At 34.6% G+C, this 18,535-nt stretch overlaps 1 protein-coding gene across 1 annotated transcript; it reads left to right on the forward strand.

Annotated features, from left to right (window-relative positions):
* Window positions 1-3,657: 3,657 nt before the first annotated feature.
* Window positions 3,658-17,844, forward strand: LOC125675707 (toll-like receptor 4). Its single transcript, XM_048913490.2, has 2 exons — window positions 3,658-3,791; window positions 12,846-17,844. The coding sequence occupies exons 1-2, from the start codon at window positions 3,728-3,730 to the stop codon at window positions 15,140-15,142; spliced, it is 2,361 nt and encodes a 786-aa protein (XP_048769447.2). The 5' UTR covers window positions 3,658-3,727; the 3' UTR covers window positions 15,143-17,844.
* Window positions 17,845-18,535: the final 691 nt, after the last annotated feature.

Here is an 18,535-nt window from a genome sequence, read left to right on the forward strand (position 1 = left end):
TAAAATCATAAAATTTCACACACTTTTGATTTTAATTTCCTGGCAGACAGCAATAATCAACCATGCTTATAAAGTTGGTTTACAACTTAGATGTATTGTATGAATATAAGGACCCCATTGGAAATAAGCCAATTTAAGCTTTTAAGGGTTATCCTAAGGTTAAGATATCATCATTTATCACTTATTCGTTAACTATTATAACTGCATAGTGCTATAGATTATGCCAGGTTTCAATTTGTTATATCAAATTTACAATCATGACATTCTGTAATATTTTATACCTGAATAAAATGAAATGAAATAAAATAAAAACTCTGGTGTACATTGTTACCGCTAATCAGCCTCGTTCTTAATGAAATATTTGCATTAAAAATGTTGCATGTTGATTTTACTAGACATGCAAAAACAATGAATAAAATATATTTTCACTAATAGCATTGCATTCAGGTTCTCCTATATATGTTGCATGTAATATGAGGCAAAGTAAATTCCTTTTCTCGGGTGTACAATATAAATAAGTGATTAAATCTTGCGAGTAAATATTGACTTCTAAATGGGAATTTTGTATCAAATTGTGACACTCGCTTAGTTCTTAAAACAATAAAACATATTTTATTTCGCAAACTATGCATGTCAAGACTTAGCCTGTTCTAGGCTGTGTTCACTGATACTTTAATACAATAGTTAGATAGCAAGCAAAGCTCAACATCGTGGTTGAACCGATGAACGCATACATCTACATGTACATATTTACTTCCTGCTTTCGCATTACCACTTATTCATTACATGTATGTGTGTATGGTAAAATTATATGAAATAAAAATCAATTGTGTACCTATCTTGGGAGACAACACCAAGTAAATCATTCCTACAAGTTATCTTGGTGCAATGCAGATTAAAATGTCTAGATGTATTGTGCACACAGTCGATTACGACATGTTTATATCTGTACATGCTTCGCATGACTGATGTGCTAATGCATTTTAAAACATTTGGTTCAAGTTAAAAGCAAAACATTTTTCCGTAGCCTGAACTTGTATATAGTTTCAATGAAATTGGGTTTTTAACATCATGTGTGCATAAAACGGTATTGTGTTTTCTGAATAAAATAACTATGACAACCAGTTTTTAATTAACATTCACGTAATCATCACTTCTCGTAAATTTTGATCATTTTCCTCCAATCTTATGTATGACACGCCATTTCCTGCGCTGCCCGCTTCAGTGGGCGCTATGGTACGGCGTTACGGTAAAAACTGACGTAGAATCCCCCACTTTTCCACCTCTGCTGATGTTAAAATTCCCATCTCTCAACAATAGACTATTATAGAGCTTTATCATTATTTGATTATATTATGGATATTTCTGAGATCCATGCAGTTTATTTCATCAAAATTTGACTACACATGTGTTCGGGAGAACTTTTTTTTTAAATTATGGCTTTGTTTGGTAATAATAATGATTATAATATGATAATAATACTTCATTTATCAATATATTTCAATAAGGTGACATGATTAGTACACGCACTATTCTTTCTCAGGACCTTCCACTTGATACATACATGTTATTATATACATAAATATACACAAATTGTATGGAATATCTAGGCACTCTCTCGCCAGAGGGCGCGTTACGCAAGTTTCACTTTCATCTCTGCCAACGCTTGGAATCACATGACAATATAATCACATGATATAAACGGTCATTCTCGTTTCCTTTCCCTTCAAAATTATGCTCTGGCATTAGGTGATACGTCAAGCTCTTCTCATAGCAAACTGGTACTTTTTAAAGTACGTTTTTACCAGTTAGCTGTTTGACTTTTATTTCACAAGTTTTATCGTATTATTTTACAGCCTTTCATACTTTTGATTCCACTGTTTATATTAAATATACACCACGTGAATGCCCTACATCCATACGCATAATACGAAGTGGTTCCAAATTTAGGATCAGAAAACAGCGATTGTAAACACTTTACAGTAAGCATAAATTTAACTGCATCATAACTGCACCAAAAGCATTTCATAATATGACTGAATATCTAGTTCAAAACAAAAAATGTTGGATAAAATTATATAAAAACTTTCACAATATTTCTGTTAATTGAGCGTTGACAGAGGTACAGTGACAGTAGTGCACATAACGATATTTAGGGACAATATTCTTTAGCGACTAACTTTTGACCAAGGATTCTATGTATAATGTGACATATATGTCTGTAGTTGATATCGACACCATGCGCTATAAGTCTGAAATGATATATATATATTGCAGATAACTACATGCAATGAGCCAAAACGACAGTCTACTATACATGTAGCTAGTGGTCAGATTTTCGAGCCCTGTACCACGCCAAATTTAAGTTGTATAGCACATGACTAGTATGTCGCCACGAACCCGGCATATTAAAGTTGAAAGTCAAATGTGTTTAGGATACAACATAAACATGCAAGACAAAATTGTGTGACGGGAGACTGTTACTGTAAAAGTGGTTATTTACGCGTGTGACAAATTTACACGAATTCCGTGGTCACGTAATAAGTGCGTAAAATTCACCACGCGTATACTTATAAATAATTGATATGATATATATTGTATTTTAATTAGTAACCGCGCCGTGGTGGTCTGGATGTAGAGCGTTCGCAGGGTTCGAATCCCAGCCGCGACAGACCGAAGTCGTTAAAACAGGTAGTGACATTTCCATCGCCAAACACTCAGCATCAGGTGTGAATGTTACGGATCCTCGGAAATGACCTTAAAAACGGATGTCCCGTGTCACAGTAGGTGTGGCACGCTAAAGGCCTAAATTAGGTGACGTCTTCATATGAGTAAAAAAAAAATTCTCGAAAGGGACGTTAATCAAGATGCAATCAATCAATCCCCCACGCGTAATGTTGAAATTGGAAAAATGCGTATTTAATCCCCATTGTAAATAACCACGTTTACAACTTTACAGTATACAATTCACCGAACCTTCACTACCACGGTCATGATTAAATATCATGTACATGTACACATGTCAAAGTTTATGGAACTTCAATGAAAGCTGCTTAGTAGGAAAAAAATATTGAATGGGATGTAAAACAATAAACAAACAAAATATATATCAATGTATGTACAATTCGGATAGCGTAATTTTATGACTGAGGCCTGTGCATGAACTGCTGAAAGAGCCAGCGTATGAACTGTGTCTGTATTGAAGACACCGAAAATCGGTATATGTCCGTTATCATATCAATTGCATAATTAGAATTGAATATGTATATGAGAATGCTTGCCTAGTAAATTGATTTCACAAACGTTTAACAACAGATTATCTTTTTTTCACACGACGTATTCCTACGTGTTTGTTTCTAGATTTTAACCAAGGACCCCGATAGAGGGGAACAAAGTTGTTAAAATAATTCAAATGAATTAAAAGGACTAAACAATGTAGTGAAGGAAATCATCGATAAACATTTTCAACTTTTTCTTCAAAAGTGGAGCTTTCGTATTTTCTTATACATACAAGGTCACACCATAGGTGTGTAATCTCTCTATGACACCCGAGACACATTTTATCCATTGGCAGAGAGTATTTCTATTTCGAGACAAAAGGATTTTTGTAGTATTCCTCTTTCCTTCTATTACACACATAGCCCAGCAGACGGTGCTTAAAAATCTACAGTGACTGTACAAAAACGGCGCGCCGTAGAAATAAGAAAATCTACGCCGTACAATAAGAATGTCGCCAACAAAGGCAATCCGTTTTATCATGCAGAATATCTCCACATGGATTTTACATATATGTAAGTATATTTTTGTAGTTTGTATCCCTGAATTACAACGAGGAATGTGTGTTATCGGAGTATATATGTAAATGAAGTATCATAACAACATGGCATCTTTGACCGTGTTTGATACAGTGAACAAATAGGGTAAACAACTTCATCGGTCTGATATCACTGAATGAATCGATATCCGACATGCACAATGCATATTTTCTTTTGCAGCGAATGTATATATATATATATCGTGTGACATATTTTTCACGACCGAGTTATTCATTTTATGGATAGCAGTTAGACGTGTAATATGAGACATCTTCTGAATCAGATATTTTTTGTGTGTAGTATCAGAGGGATGTTTAACAAGTGTTTTGAATAACGTAAATAACTTCGCGATCCATATTTTATTCAAGACGCAGCATCCGGAACACCTCGGGTCTTTACCGTGTTTTTCGGTGAAAGGAGGTGTTCCGGATGCAAAACGCAGCTGCCTTTGTTCCAAATCGAAGTACTGAAAGTATTGATTGGAGTTAATTTTATGTAGATTTGCACCAATGCTTCTGGGATTGAGACTTATTAAAAAAACAACAACCAGGAAATGTTTGTGAAACACAAATGCCCCCGATAATGGTCAGTTCCGAAGATGGCCAAGGTCACAAAGACAAATAGCTTAGTACCAATAGAAAAATCTTGTCATACGAAATGCTCATTTGCAATATGAAAGCTTTTGATATTTACCATTTAGAAATTATGACCAATGTCATTTTTTTTAAAAGTAGGTTAAATGTCAAGGTCAAAAGGTTTAGTACCCATGGAAAGGTCTCGTCACAAGGAATACTCAAGTAAGATATCAAAGCTTTAGCACTTACCGTTCAAAAGTTATTAGCAAGGTTAAAGTTTCAGACAGGATGACAGAATTACAGAATGACAGACAGGACAAATTGTATACAATACCCCCCCCCCCCCTGATCTTTTATCTCGGGGACATAAAAATAATGTAGAAGTACACTCAATAATAAACTTACGCATAAAGTTAAACGTAGTGTCTCTATAACAATCAACGCGCATTGTTTATGTCTACCTACATATAGACATTGGTAAGTTAACGCCTTGTGTGGATTGTATTTTACTATTCCAACATATTATTTACTCTTAGACTTGCTCAGTTTTGTCAAAATATAAGGAAAATTATGAAGTCGTTCATCTATTTAGTCGTATTACTATTTTTCTAGTTGATGATTGGCTAAAAACTGTAACGATAATAATATATACCATTCATTGTTAACAAACTGAGTGTTTGAATTACAAATTACACGTCTGTTTTGTATTTTTGCCATCCAAGATTAAAACACGAATAACTGTAGAAGCAACTAAAGAACAAAATAATATTGCGGCGCCCATATGGATCACGAAATTCTCAGTGAAAGTATGTAGAGATTATCTCTATTGCTTGACTGATTTCTTCATTTTTTCTTATACATACGTGTTACCTTTAGAGCTTTGCCTTCGGCCCGTCAGAGCTTCGCTCGGTATAAGGATTCGAACATTCAAAGGTATATTAAATTTGTGGTCCCCGGGGGTAGGATGGAACCATTATAGGATATCAAAGTTTACATGAGGATATATAGGGAAAATCTCCTTCTCAATATTAATATGCAAGCGTCCTCAGATATTGCAGATTGAGACTTGTTCAAATTATGACCCCTGGGAGAGGATGGGACCACAATATGGGACCAATTTTTTTATGAGAATATATAGGGAAACATAATTGAAAATTGTCTTCCTAATAACATTATGACCACGATTTAGCAAGGATCTTCCGGTATAACAAATTCAAGTTTGTTCAATCCAGGGGGTCCCAGAGCTAAAGTTGAGCCGTGATACATCAAAGTTTGCCAGACATGACTAATCGATCAGATCAGTAATCGATCACTAATCGATAGTAATCGAACACTTGTCGATTGATTACATATACTAATCGATCACTAATCGATCAAACTCTTTGGAGAGTTTGATCGATTACTGATCGATAAGTGATCAATTACTTTCAATCGATTACTGTTTGTTGTAACAAAGCTGTTACAATTCCATAAAGATATCATGGGTACTATAATACTTCCAGTAAAATGCTGTTTACAATTTTGTTATATACATGTATATGTATCTTGAAAACAAATTTTGATTAACTTGGACCAAAGATGCACATTTGTATATGTGTTGCATGCTTCGCCCTCTATATTGAAGATTCAAACCCTATATTCACCATTCTCACTCTGAGTACCACATTGAACAGAATCCACAAAAACCCATGTGTCAAAACTTGGGCTATTTGAAATTTTAGATGGGTGATACATGTACAAGACCATGAATACAGATCTCGAACATGTCCAATAGTTTTCCATTTCTTTCACAATTCCCCATTCAAATAAAAAAGAATATATTTCCTTTATTATAAACTGGAATTTATTCTTAAAAAGTGCACAGAAACTTTATCACAGTTGGTCATCAAGGTCAAAGAGCTTCCATCTGAAAAAAAATGTGAAAACCATAACAATACAAAATATTCTATTTTTAACATGGTTATTAGAACAATTAAAAAATTGGAAACCTTAGGTAATTTATATAATTAGTGAGTGAAAAATTCAAAATATAAAGCAGCGACAAGTTGTGACAGTGTACCTTGTATGGAACATGTTGCTCTCTTAATATGTTGACTAAATAGTCCAGAGCAGCAGAAGTCCCCTTCACAGAGTAGCAACATGGCTGTTCCAGACCTCCCCCTTTGCTCCACCTACCACCTGGACAAGGGATGTCCTCCAAGACAGATGGTTTACTAAAAAAAAAAATTATAATGATAATAAAAGTTTTAATTAAAATGTAGCATGTATAAGTTTTAACAATCCTTAACCATCATTTATTTCACTTAAATACATGTACATTCGAGTAAGAACAATGTATTTTGAATATGATAATTAATTGAAACTTAACAAGATTTTAAATTTATCTATAAACACACAGACCCCATGTGGCAATATTTAAAAAAAGTCAACATTGAATTTACATTTTGTTCAGTTTGATGTCTCTTCATTTTAAAGCAGAGTTCTAAAATTACTGAACACTTTTTTTCTAAGGTTCCAAGTTCTTTAACCTCTGACCTTGGACCATGTTTTTCTAAATGTTTTTTCTCAGATCAGGTTCTGAATTTTACTGGACATTTAAGAAATTTACTGAAGATTTCCAGAAGTCCAGCGTCTTTCACCAATTGATGTTGAGTATATCTACATATCATAATCAGATATTCAAATTCTGTAGGACTTATATAGGCAGTTCCTACCATGCGATTGTATGATCATAATACAATACTGTTTAAATTAATATATCCAATTATTTATATCGGGTCACTTATACATACCAAATAATTTCATACTGAAATTTCTTTACATGTGCGCACCCATCCATTTGAGAAAATATCTCCTTGATAGTTTGTGGCACTCTTCCATATATATTTTCATTATTTCCATGGTGATTTACAACCTTGAAAGCATGTAGATCATATGGGTTGTTGGGTTCTGGAAGTACCCTCATGTAGTCCATGCTTGTTCTTAATGTACTAGCATGTCTACCTTTAATAACGGATGGAATCACAATCTTAACTTTGATGCTTGTTTCATCCATGGCAAATCCCAATTGTAGAGTGACCTTTATCTTAGCTGTTTGAAACACATTCTAATAGATACCCCCATAAATCAATTAATGACAACTAAACAAGAGAACACATTTATCCAGATTTATTCATTTTACATCAACCTGTAACAGAAAACTAGAGAAGAAGCCTCTATTTCCTGTTTATGACTTCATATCTCCATGGTACCTATCTGATATCAGTAGATAACTGATTTGAAGGAAAGTATGTAATATAAATAAACAATAACATTTAACTTATATATTTTTCCATGACTTTAAGTACATCAAATTTATATGCATGAATTGCCACAATAAATCAGCTGTTGCAAATAATTCTAATGTTGCAAAGCTTGCTGAAAGTCACCAGAAATTGACTGATGCTAAGTAAAAATACATGAAAGCTAGCTAATACATTTGCTATTATAATGCTAATGAATTTAAAAAAAATGGGAATATTATTTAAAATAAGAAAAGCCCAAAGTCAGAAAAATATTCTTTGATTTGTTTATGAACTTATATTTTGGAAATATCAGTTAAACAAGTTTATCTAATATGCATATCTTTTATATGTAATCAAATTAATATGTGTTTTCTTTCTCCATAATAAATCAAAGTAATTTAAAAAATCAGTAATTATTCACAAAGGAATCCAAATCATCTGGGATAGAGTCTAATGACTTTTCCCACCCAGCTGGGAAATTCCTAGCTCTTTGGTTGTTAAACCAAGTTCTTATTTGTTTTATTTCTAAATTTAATGTCTCTGCAATAAGTTGCTGTTTTTCCCCACATGGTCTTTCTTGTAGAGTTTTATCAAATCATCAAGTTGGACGGGAGAAAATTTTTCTGTCTGTCCTTTTCCCTTTGGCAGAGCATTTGATTTCCGAGCCCCATAAGCTGAAATGATAAATAAAAACTGTTGTATAAATGGTACTTTTTAAATTTATAACTCGAGCAAATATCTTCGATTATGATTTAAACCACAATAGTGTGACAGTCAGTAATCACTGCGAGAAATTGAAATAAATGGATTTATGAACTTCATACTGCTAAAAATGGTAGATTTAGTGCATGGATGTTATAAACCCTGGTATAAATCAAGCTTCTTACCTCGTTGTTGTGAGCATTTTTTCTTGGTTTCTTTCTGCTTTTCCTCAGAGGACAACCATTTCTGCATTTCCCTGTACAGATGTTTTCCTCTGTGGGTGAGGTCTTTAGCTGATTTATTACATGCTTTTGAAAACAGATCACTCAAGTTTGACTGTGAACACTTTAGGATGTGTTTTGCTGCCATCCTTTGTGAAATTCCATATTTCTTAATTTTTTTCTTAAAAAAGTTTTGAAACACATAAAAGATTTAAACAGTCTTCATCCTCATCTTCTTCCTCATCATCTTCTTCTTTTTCTTCTTCTTCTGATGATTGATTTTCAGAAACATACGGATTATAATCATCTTCTTCTTCCAGTCCCTCCTCCTCTTCTTGTGCCTTTTCCTCCCTCCTTTTCCCTCCTATCTCTAGGCCATTCTCTTCATCATCATCCTCTAGCTTACTTTCCTCTTCATCTTCATCACTGCTGAAATTGAAAGGGTCTATAGCAGGAGAAGAATTGGCTGATTCAAGGAAGTCTTCACTTTCTTTTACAGCAGACTCTAGCAGTTGATTTTCTTTATTTCCATGGCTGTTTTCATTGCTGCATTTGTCATGAGCTACATGCATACTCTGCTTTGCACGTTTCCAGGAAAACAAATCTTCATCATCGTCTTCATTTTCTTCATCGGATATGGGTTTTGATCTTTTTCGTGGGTAGACCAAAGAAGGCAAAGAGTCCTGATCTTCTGATACATTACTACCTGGATTACTATCACTACTCAAATTGCAAAATTCATCGGAACATTCCATAATATTTAAAATCTCCTGATCAGACATTTTAATATTGCTAACACTTCGGATTACTTTGCAAAAATTGTGCCTTCCCTACTAAACAGTTAATTAAAGTATGACATTTAAAGGATTTGACACTTACCCTTTGATGCTGACATATGAGCTTTGATGAAAGATGCTTTCCTCCATTCTGTGAGAGAACTAGCACTGCATGGTATTGCTGGGTATTGGTATCTATAAATAAGATGAACAATAGAAATGTTCAACAAGGACACACAGTGATATGTTACAAAAATGAAAAAAAAAATCTTGGAAATTACAGACGGTCATTCAGGATGCATTATACACAGTCCATTTAGCTCATAAAATCATCAACTACTGGAATTAATGGAGTGACCATTACCATGCCAATACTAATTAACGTAGTTCCACACTCCTGTGACGTCATAGGATTTTGCAAAGTCAATGATTTAATGATAGGAACATAAATTTTGTTGTAATCTTTTTCAATAGTTATTGTAAAAAATCTTGTTAGCCATAAAATATTTCAAAATTCTTAGTTATATTTGAATAGTCAGTTATATGTTTCAAAATATTAAATCCAAGAACAATTATTTATCAAGTCCATAATGCGATAGATTTCCTTTATTTTTGACAAACATTTTACCAAGGTGATAAGGAATCATTATATGTGTCTTTTCATGAAATTACATAAAGTTTTAATCCCGAGTGATTTTAAATAGCTCAGCTGTATAGTGCCAGACTTCAGTTTTTGATGGGGGTATACATAATCTGGAAGCTATAGATTTGAAATTATTAAGGAAAGGTATGGATTTTTTCTCATGAATAACTATAACAGATGTAACTCTACTAATATAAACAGAAAAAATGATATGTAAACCATGCTATAAGGAAAATGCGTCCATATTTGTTTGTTTTTTAACATTTTGGGGAATAACGCTAATTCAATAATTTTGCACATATTATTCTAAAACTTGATGAACATATTGAAAATGACATGTGTTTTAGTTATTGACATGTTTCTCGATAAATAAATGCAATTCAAAAAATATTTTGTTGTTTTTATATAAAAAAAACCCAACAAATAACTGTTTCCAATGAATTTTATAAAAATCTACATCGGGGTATATGACTTTAGTGGGGTATGTAATGAAAATTAATATGGAAACCCCTAACTGTTTTGCCTTTTTTCATTACTCTGAATGTTAATTTATTGATTCCAAACAAAAAAATGCTACCTAAACCCCAAAAATCCAGGACTAAGGACCCACCTTAACAGAGAAAGATAATGAATATCCATGGAAGCATCTTAAAGGGATTTAAAAATTCACTGTGTTACTTAGTGATCTGTATTTTGTGTGAAAATTTTACACCAGTATGTCTGTTATTATAAAATTGACAATACTATTGGTGTTAACTAACTTATTCTTGGTTGGATTTTGCACAAAAGGAAATATGCAGGAAATTAATAAAAAAAAAAGTATTTTCAAGATTAGCAGCACCACACTAAGTCATAGCAAAATGCGAATGTTTCTATGTTCTGTGGATTCAAGTTATCATTATGCGTCCGTGAATACGATGGAGGGGGTATTATTTTTGTTCAGTCTGTTTGAAATTTGAACCTTGCTCGTATGTTTTAATGGTGAGCGCTAGAGCTCTTGTATTTTATGTGTGCATTCCTTGTGACAAGATATTTCTGTTGGTAACAAAGTATTTGACGTTATGATTCTAACCAAGGCAATATCTGCAGAACCTATTTAGCTCACCTGAACCGAAGGCTCAAGAGAGCTTTTCTGATAATAAAAACTTTCTATTTTCTGTCGTTGACGTCGTTATCGTTGTAAATATTTCTCATTTCCATCTTCTCCCTAACTACTTGGTCAATTTCAACCAAACCTGACACAAAATATCCTTGGGTGATGGGGTTTGTTCAAATGAGGAGCATCGCCTTCCTCCAAGGGGAGATTATAACGAAATAGCGATAATACACTGACAAATTTTTAAAAAAAAATGCTTTTCCAGCACCAGCAGGCCAAGTTCTATCAAACTTAGTAAAAATTATCCTTGAGTAAAAGGAGTTTTCCCAAATGAAGGGTCATATATCCTTCAAAGGGGAGATAATCACAAAAATGCAGGAATGGGGTGGGACCATTTAAAAACTTTTTTCAGGAACCACTAGGTCATAAAGGTCCTGACTTAGCTGTGTATTTCCTGACATAATGCAGATCAACGTTTGTGAACATCATGGACCTAGGAGTTAGGCTTGGGCCACAATAGCGAATCAAAGTTTTCCATGCGAATATATAGGAGACATCTTTTCAAGAAGTACCGGCCAGAAAAGTTCAAATATGCATGGGAACATCCTGATATAGTGCATTTTCATGTTTGCTAAACATGATGGCCCTCGGGAGTAGGGTGGGGCCACAATAGGGAATCAAATTCCTTTTACACGCTAATATATGGGAAAACTCTTTAAAATCTTCTCAAGAACCACTTGGCAGGAAAGTTCAAATCTGCATGGAAGCTTCCCGACATAATGCTAATTCATGTTTGTTAAAATCATGCCCCCCACCCACCCGCATCCCCCCCGGGGGGATAGGGAGGGGGCGGCAATAAGGAATTACACTTTTATATGTTAATAAGTAGGAAAAAATCTTCTTAAGACCCATTGTGCCAGACAAGTTCAAATTTACATGGCATATCCCAGATATAGTACAGATTCAAGTTTGTTTAATCCATGGCATCTAGGATAGGGGGAGGGGGGCACAATATGGGATCAGAGTTTACCAAGTCTATATATCTAGGGAAATCTTTAAAAATCTTCCTTCAAAGAACCACTGGACCAGAAGATTTCAAATTTACGTGCAAGCTTCCTGACAAAGTGCACATTCAAATGACCACGGGGGTAGGTTGGGGTCTCTTGTTAAGGTAACTGTGATCTTGGATGTTGGCTGACTTTTAAGAAAGGTTGACTTAGCCAATATCATCTGATCATATGACATGGGTTTTATGTGTTGTCTGTAGATACCTAATCAAAAAACCCTACATCTCATACCATGAATTCTTTGTACCTTGTGACCTTGCATCATGGTCATGTCGTGACCCTATGGGGTTAGGTTGGAATCACACTATGTGGTCATTTTTTCATTAGAATAAAGATTGTTTTAAAACCAATCTTTTAGAAACACAGTAGCAAAACAGCAACAGGGCCAGGCGATTCGTGTGAGCGATGAGGCCCATGCGTCTTTTGTTTGTAAATTATATTTAGTACAGATTCTGCCCACTCTTAGAATATTTACCCAAAGTCCACTTTCAGTTGGTGTATCATGGTGCTTACATGCTCGGAATGTTTAAGTTTTTGATAATGGAATTCTATAATCTAATGCTTTAAGTAAATGCTGAAGAGTAGAATGCCAATTTCGTTACACTATGCCCATTTAATTTATTTTTCATATTTCTTTTATATTAATCAAAATGATTATGTTCACAGGTATGTACGGAGGAGTGTTTGCATGTAAACTAACTCCATTTAGGAGCAACTTGAATCACGATGGATTTCTTTGGAACTGTAGTCATCAACACATCGATTATATTCCGGATATCCCCGCACAGCACAGACCGGGCGTAATAGCAGTGGATTTATCTCACAATGATTTTAAAACGATACGAGAGGAAACATTTTCAAACCTCACAGCTGACATAAAATTCTTGTTTTTAAATAAAAATGGCATTGTCTCACTCGAAGCGAATACCTTTAGAAGGGTTTCCACAATGTTACTGCTTGATGTTTCAGGGTGTTCTCTTGAAACCAAATCCATACACGTAGGAGCTTTTAATAACCTCAGTCTTCTAGAAACGCTGTATATCAATGATAATTCATTCCAATCCTATCCAGCAGTCGAAATATCAAAACTAGAATCGCTCGTAAACTTGACAATTGATATATTTCCTGGATTCCAATTCGATGACAATTTCTTGAAGTTAAAAACTCTTGGTAGCATATATTTCGAACCGCAAGGGTTAATCACTCTGACCAATATTTCATTTCAAGGTCTCCGTAACTCGCCTATACATTACTTGGACCTGAACGTTTATAACGAAATAGACAATTTCTGCAAAGGTCTTCCTGATGACCTGTTTTGCTCTTTCCCATTCCTTAAGGGCTTGTCTGTTTCTTTTGGTATGAGCTGCGGTGTTAAACGTGTACTGCGTACTTTGAAATGCCTACAAGACAAACAGTTGGATTATTTTCATTCTTCCGATAACCATGAACTGAACAAAATGAATGACGTCATCATTGACGACTTTGATGTTGAATACTTCAGAAATGTATGCATAAAGGAACTCATTTTGCGAAATAATGACATATCACTGGTAGAATTTCAACTTCCTTTAGGGAAGCTTCAAAGTTGCTTAGAAGTGGTAGATTTGTCTTCAAACCAGATTCAATTCACATCGAACCAGCGGGTGTGGTTGGGTCTGATATTGTTTACACCAAACATTCAAGTGATTAAAATATGTTGTCAGAATGCACGGTCGTCAGTCAGTAAAACCTGGGATCGCTCTTATTCGGACGAGTATAAAAGCCGCCGTGGAACAAGATTAAAGCAATTCGCTCCATTCAAAGTCATTCTCCCCAAAACTCTGAAGTATTTTGATATTTCGATTGCTAACAAATTTTTTATAAACCTGCAAAATATATACATCTACGCTAAAAATTTAATATTTTTGAATATCTCTGGGACAACGTTTGGTGTATCAGATAATTATAATAGAGTCTCTGTTGACCTCGATTTTCCATTGTTAAGAGAGATGGACGCTTCGCACACTATAACATATGTGCATACGTTATCATTACAAAAGTTGGTGTCTCTCAAATCATTAACAGCCATTGCCAGTGGTGTTATATTTAATGAATATGAAGTCAGGAAAAAAATATTACATGGCCTAAAGAGCTTGAAATATGTTGACCTATCATATAACAATATTTGGAATCTTCCACTCGATTTCTTTGCATCCCAGAAAGATTTAAACATGACAATTAAATTGGATAGAAACAATTTAGGTACAGATACAAGTATTCCGAAGGCACTTGGCATTGTGGACAATATCCATCAACTTTATTTGAGACAGTGTTACGATGAAAACCGTCATGGAAATGTTTATGAGCCTCTGCTGACTCTACGCGTGTCAACACTATACCTCGGAACAGACAGGCTTGACTGTTATTGCGCTTCAAAACATGGGTTTATGACATTATGGAAAATTAGAAGCAAAATTGCAGATTTGGATGAAATGAAATGTGAAGTTTTAAGTGTAAAGTATCGGAACCTCAAAGAGCTATTTACAGTTAAAAATTGGAGTAGTTTTCGTTTGAATTGTATTGTGCAAGACTTTTTGTTCGTGTTCGCTATTGCACTGTTGACAGTCACGCTTTCCTGTCTGATCTTTACTATGATCATGTATAAGTTTAGCATCATTTCACGTTGCAAGGCATTTGATTATCGGGGGAAATTTCAGGCAATGTACAGAACAGTCTGTGAGTTTTGCAATGAAAGGAGACGGCGAAATGGGCATGTATACAGTCCTTTGAATTCAGAAGAAATCGACACGACACGTCAAGGAAATGATGATACACATATGGCAATGGCCTCTACAGAAACTAATGATGAAATAAGGGATATAAATTATACGTTCCATTCTGTAGAACAAACAAGGGATAGAGATGATACTTTCCATTCTGTAGAAACGGGATCTGATAAAGCGTCTCACCAACCTGAAGACTGAGAGAGAATGCTTACAATTAGTGCCACCCTTGAACAGTTGATAATGTGATTTATTATATTTTCATGTAAAATACTGGAATATGATTGGTCGAGAAGTATTTTAAAAAGCATAATATTTCCCTTTGAGAATAGAAAACGCGCGCACCAGGGTTGCTATTATCTAGCAACGGGTAACATTACATATGTCAAATTTATGCGCGTACGGTGCGCCGTACATTGTTAGATGACGACGAATAAATGCGAATATCCGCATTGATATACAAAACACCACATGGTAGCAATTGTTCAAATGTCAACAGACATTAGTGTTTCTGCTTTGTTGTTTAAATATCATTAAGTATGATGAAAGAAATATTGCATCTAGTTGAAGGTAACATTAAATATTTTCACCCCTCGAGAAACGATTGCCAACCTCGGTTACGTCTCTGTTGATAATGGTTTTCTCGGTGTAAAAATGTTTGTATAATATTGAATGGTGTGTAATATTATGATGTGTTGTATACTGTATATTGACTGGGTTTGAGCACAAGAACTGTTTTGTTTGATCCGTTCAAAGGTCAAACAAAACAGCTGTTGTCCGAGGACACAGTCTATAACTGTTTTGTAATTCACCTTCATTTTTAGGTTTTTATTAGACGCAAATGGTTTGTTGACTTTAACTTTTAACAAATCAGAGTGATTGCGAAAATTTATCAATGTACATGTATCCATTAGTTTAAAAGAAAATATACCCAATATCATAATTAATGATTACGTTTTTTTATGTTTCTATTCTTCGTCACATCTAATAAATTCTGTATTTCACCATCTGTCAAATCAGTGAGCCTCGTCATTACGTAAACAAAGCAGCAGATTGATAATCACGTGACTTGCGTAGCCAATAGAAATGGAACAGACTATTGCCTGGTCAACAGGTCGTAAATTGCTGACCGGTCAGTAGACCACGAGTGTGAGAATTGATATAATAGTTTTAATGTAGGTTCTAAATTGTATTAGTTTTATATATAACAAAATGAAGGTGTGTAACAATATGCGTTGTTTCTAGGCTGTATGACATGTGTTGTTTATAGACAGTATGTGTTGTTTATAGACAGTATGTGTTGTTTATAGACAGTGTGTGTTGTTTATAGACAGTATGTGTTGTTTATAGACAGTGTGTGTTGTTTACAGACAGTATGTGTTGTTTATAGACAGTATGCGTTGTTTATAGACAGTATGTGTTGTTTATAGACAGTATGCGTTGTTTATAGACAGTATGCGTTGTTTATAGACAGTATGTGTTGTTTATAGACAGTATGCGTTGTTTATAGACAGTATGTGTTGTTTATAGATAGTACGTGTTTGTTGTGTAATTTTACATATTCAACTGATGCTTTTTTATGCTGTGTACTGGTACCATTTTTAAGGATTATGATACAGTTTATGTACATATTTTATTGTTTTCTTCATATAATGCACTACAATTGTACAATCCTGTGTTAAAGGGACTGATTCATGATTTACCCCAAAAGTCTGTTTTTCAATTTTATTGCTTAAAATCTATTGTCTAATGTGTTTAAAGGGTTTATTGATTGATTGATGTTTTCCGCCACACTCAACACTTTTTCAGTTATATGGTGGCGCCCAATTTTTATTGGTGGAAGAGAGAACCCAGATACAAACCTGGTAAACTAACCAAAAGTAAACTGGGAAACGTTCTCACTTACCGACGTGAGCGCGATTCGAACCCACGCACAGAGGTGAGAGGCCGTGTTGAGCGCGATGCTCTAACCTCTCGGCCACGAAGGCCCTTAAAAGGTTTAACAACAAATAAGGTTATACATCATGAGAGAGGCTCGTTATAGAGAATTTATCATTTGTTTTGTAAACAAAAATTGTAGTACATGTACATGTATGTTATTGTTTACGAAGTTTTCAAAAGAAATGGATATCGATCTAAGTTTATTTTATATACCGGTCACACATTTCAAGTATTTATTTAGCTAAAATGTATCATTTAAAAGTTAGGTTTGTGACTATGCAAAATTAAGATGCTTTGAATTACAAAATTAACATTTCACTGGTTTGTTTTCAAACATAAAAAAGACTCGAGTATTTGTTTACAAAACACAGTTGAGGTTAAAATATTGCTCTTATCCTTGCATTCAGAAGGTCAAAAGTTGGCTGTCGACAGTAAATGGTGATCTATATTTACAATATTGAACATCAAAAATGAAAAATATATGTTTTTGTTCTTTAAAAGAAAACGTGAATCAGTCGCTTTAAGAGCGATCTTCTGATTCTGGTTACACCTCCACATAATAAGAAACAGGATTATTGTAAAACGATTGTGCTTGCTTGGAGGACAGTTAAATTTCAGTTGAGATTGGTGTTGTCATATGTACTTAAAACATCACCAAACATTATCATATACGTGTAGCAATATCATAGAAATTTTTAGCGAAGAATGGCATGTTTAACTTCAAATTGTGGCTTTTTGTTGACATTCATACAATCCTTAGCATTAATTCATTTTATATCATTGACATACCGGTATATATATGGCGAAAAATATTTTGCTTTATTTTCAAAATGAGCGATGTGTACTGAGATGAATGGCTTAACATAGACAAACTGTTTCATGAACAGAATGGTGCTCTAAGGTTTTGCACATGTATAGTCTGTAAATCGAAGATTTATATTTAAATAAAGTTATTGAAAGTTTTGGAGAGTGATGCTATTGATTAATCGATGCTTGTTTTACGTATCTTCAATAATTGTTCACTCAAATGGAGACGCCACCAGCTGAAGGTGAATTACCGTCAATTTAGACCTATACCTAGCGCTCAGGACCGTGACAGTGAGGGTTCTTTATTGTGACAATACCTGCAACGTCATGGGACCTCCGCTTTTCAGATCACGTAAAAAGACCCGTCATCCTCGCTTCTAAATGTCGAGCGTTTAAACAGGAAGCAATCACCACCTATATTTATGTCTCGGGTTTGACGCGGCCTTGGTACGATTAAGGCTCGAACTCACGACCCCGGCTCCGATGCACAGGCTCTACCACTGAGCTACAGCGACCTTACTTAAGATAGTACATTTGTATAACAGGGTTTTCTCGCCCATTGTGTTCTCAATCTATATAAAAATATCTAGCAATGGATGATTCGAAAATATGACACCGGCTGTAAATAAATGTTAAAATCACCTTAGTCCCAAGAAGCAGATAGGGCTCACAGTGGGTGTGACCGGTCGACAGGGGATACTTACTCCTCTCAGGAACCTGATTCCTCGATCCTCTCGTATATCCAGGGGTCCGTATTTGCCGAAATCCTTATAGGAGTTATGAGATTGATCACTGTTTGTTATCTTCACCTTTCATCTAAACCCAGTATTGATATCAATGATAGAA

Source organism: Ostrea edulis, chromosome 3 (assembly GCF_947568905.1).
Source record: "Ostrea edulis chromosome 3, xbOstEdul1.1, whole genome shotgun sequence".
Classification (NCBI taxonomy): Eukaryota; Metazoa; Mollusca; class Bivalvia; order Ostreida; family Ostreidae; genus Ostrea; species Ostrea edulis.

Excerpts from the sequence above, each read along its gene's own strand:
- LOC125675707 (XM_048913490.2), top strand. The coding sequence starts at position 3,728 with ATGTCGCCAACAAAGGCAATCCGTTTTATCATGCAGAATATCTCCACA. Across the intron at positions 3,792-12,845 it reads CACATGGATTTTACATATAT|GTATGTACGGAGGAGTGTTT; the intron begins GTAAGTATATTT and ends TTATGTTCACAG.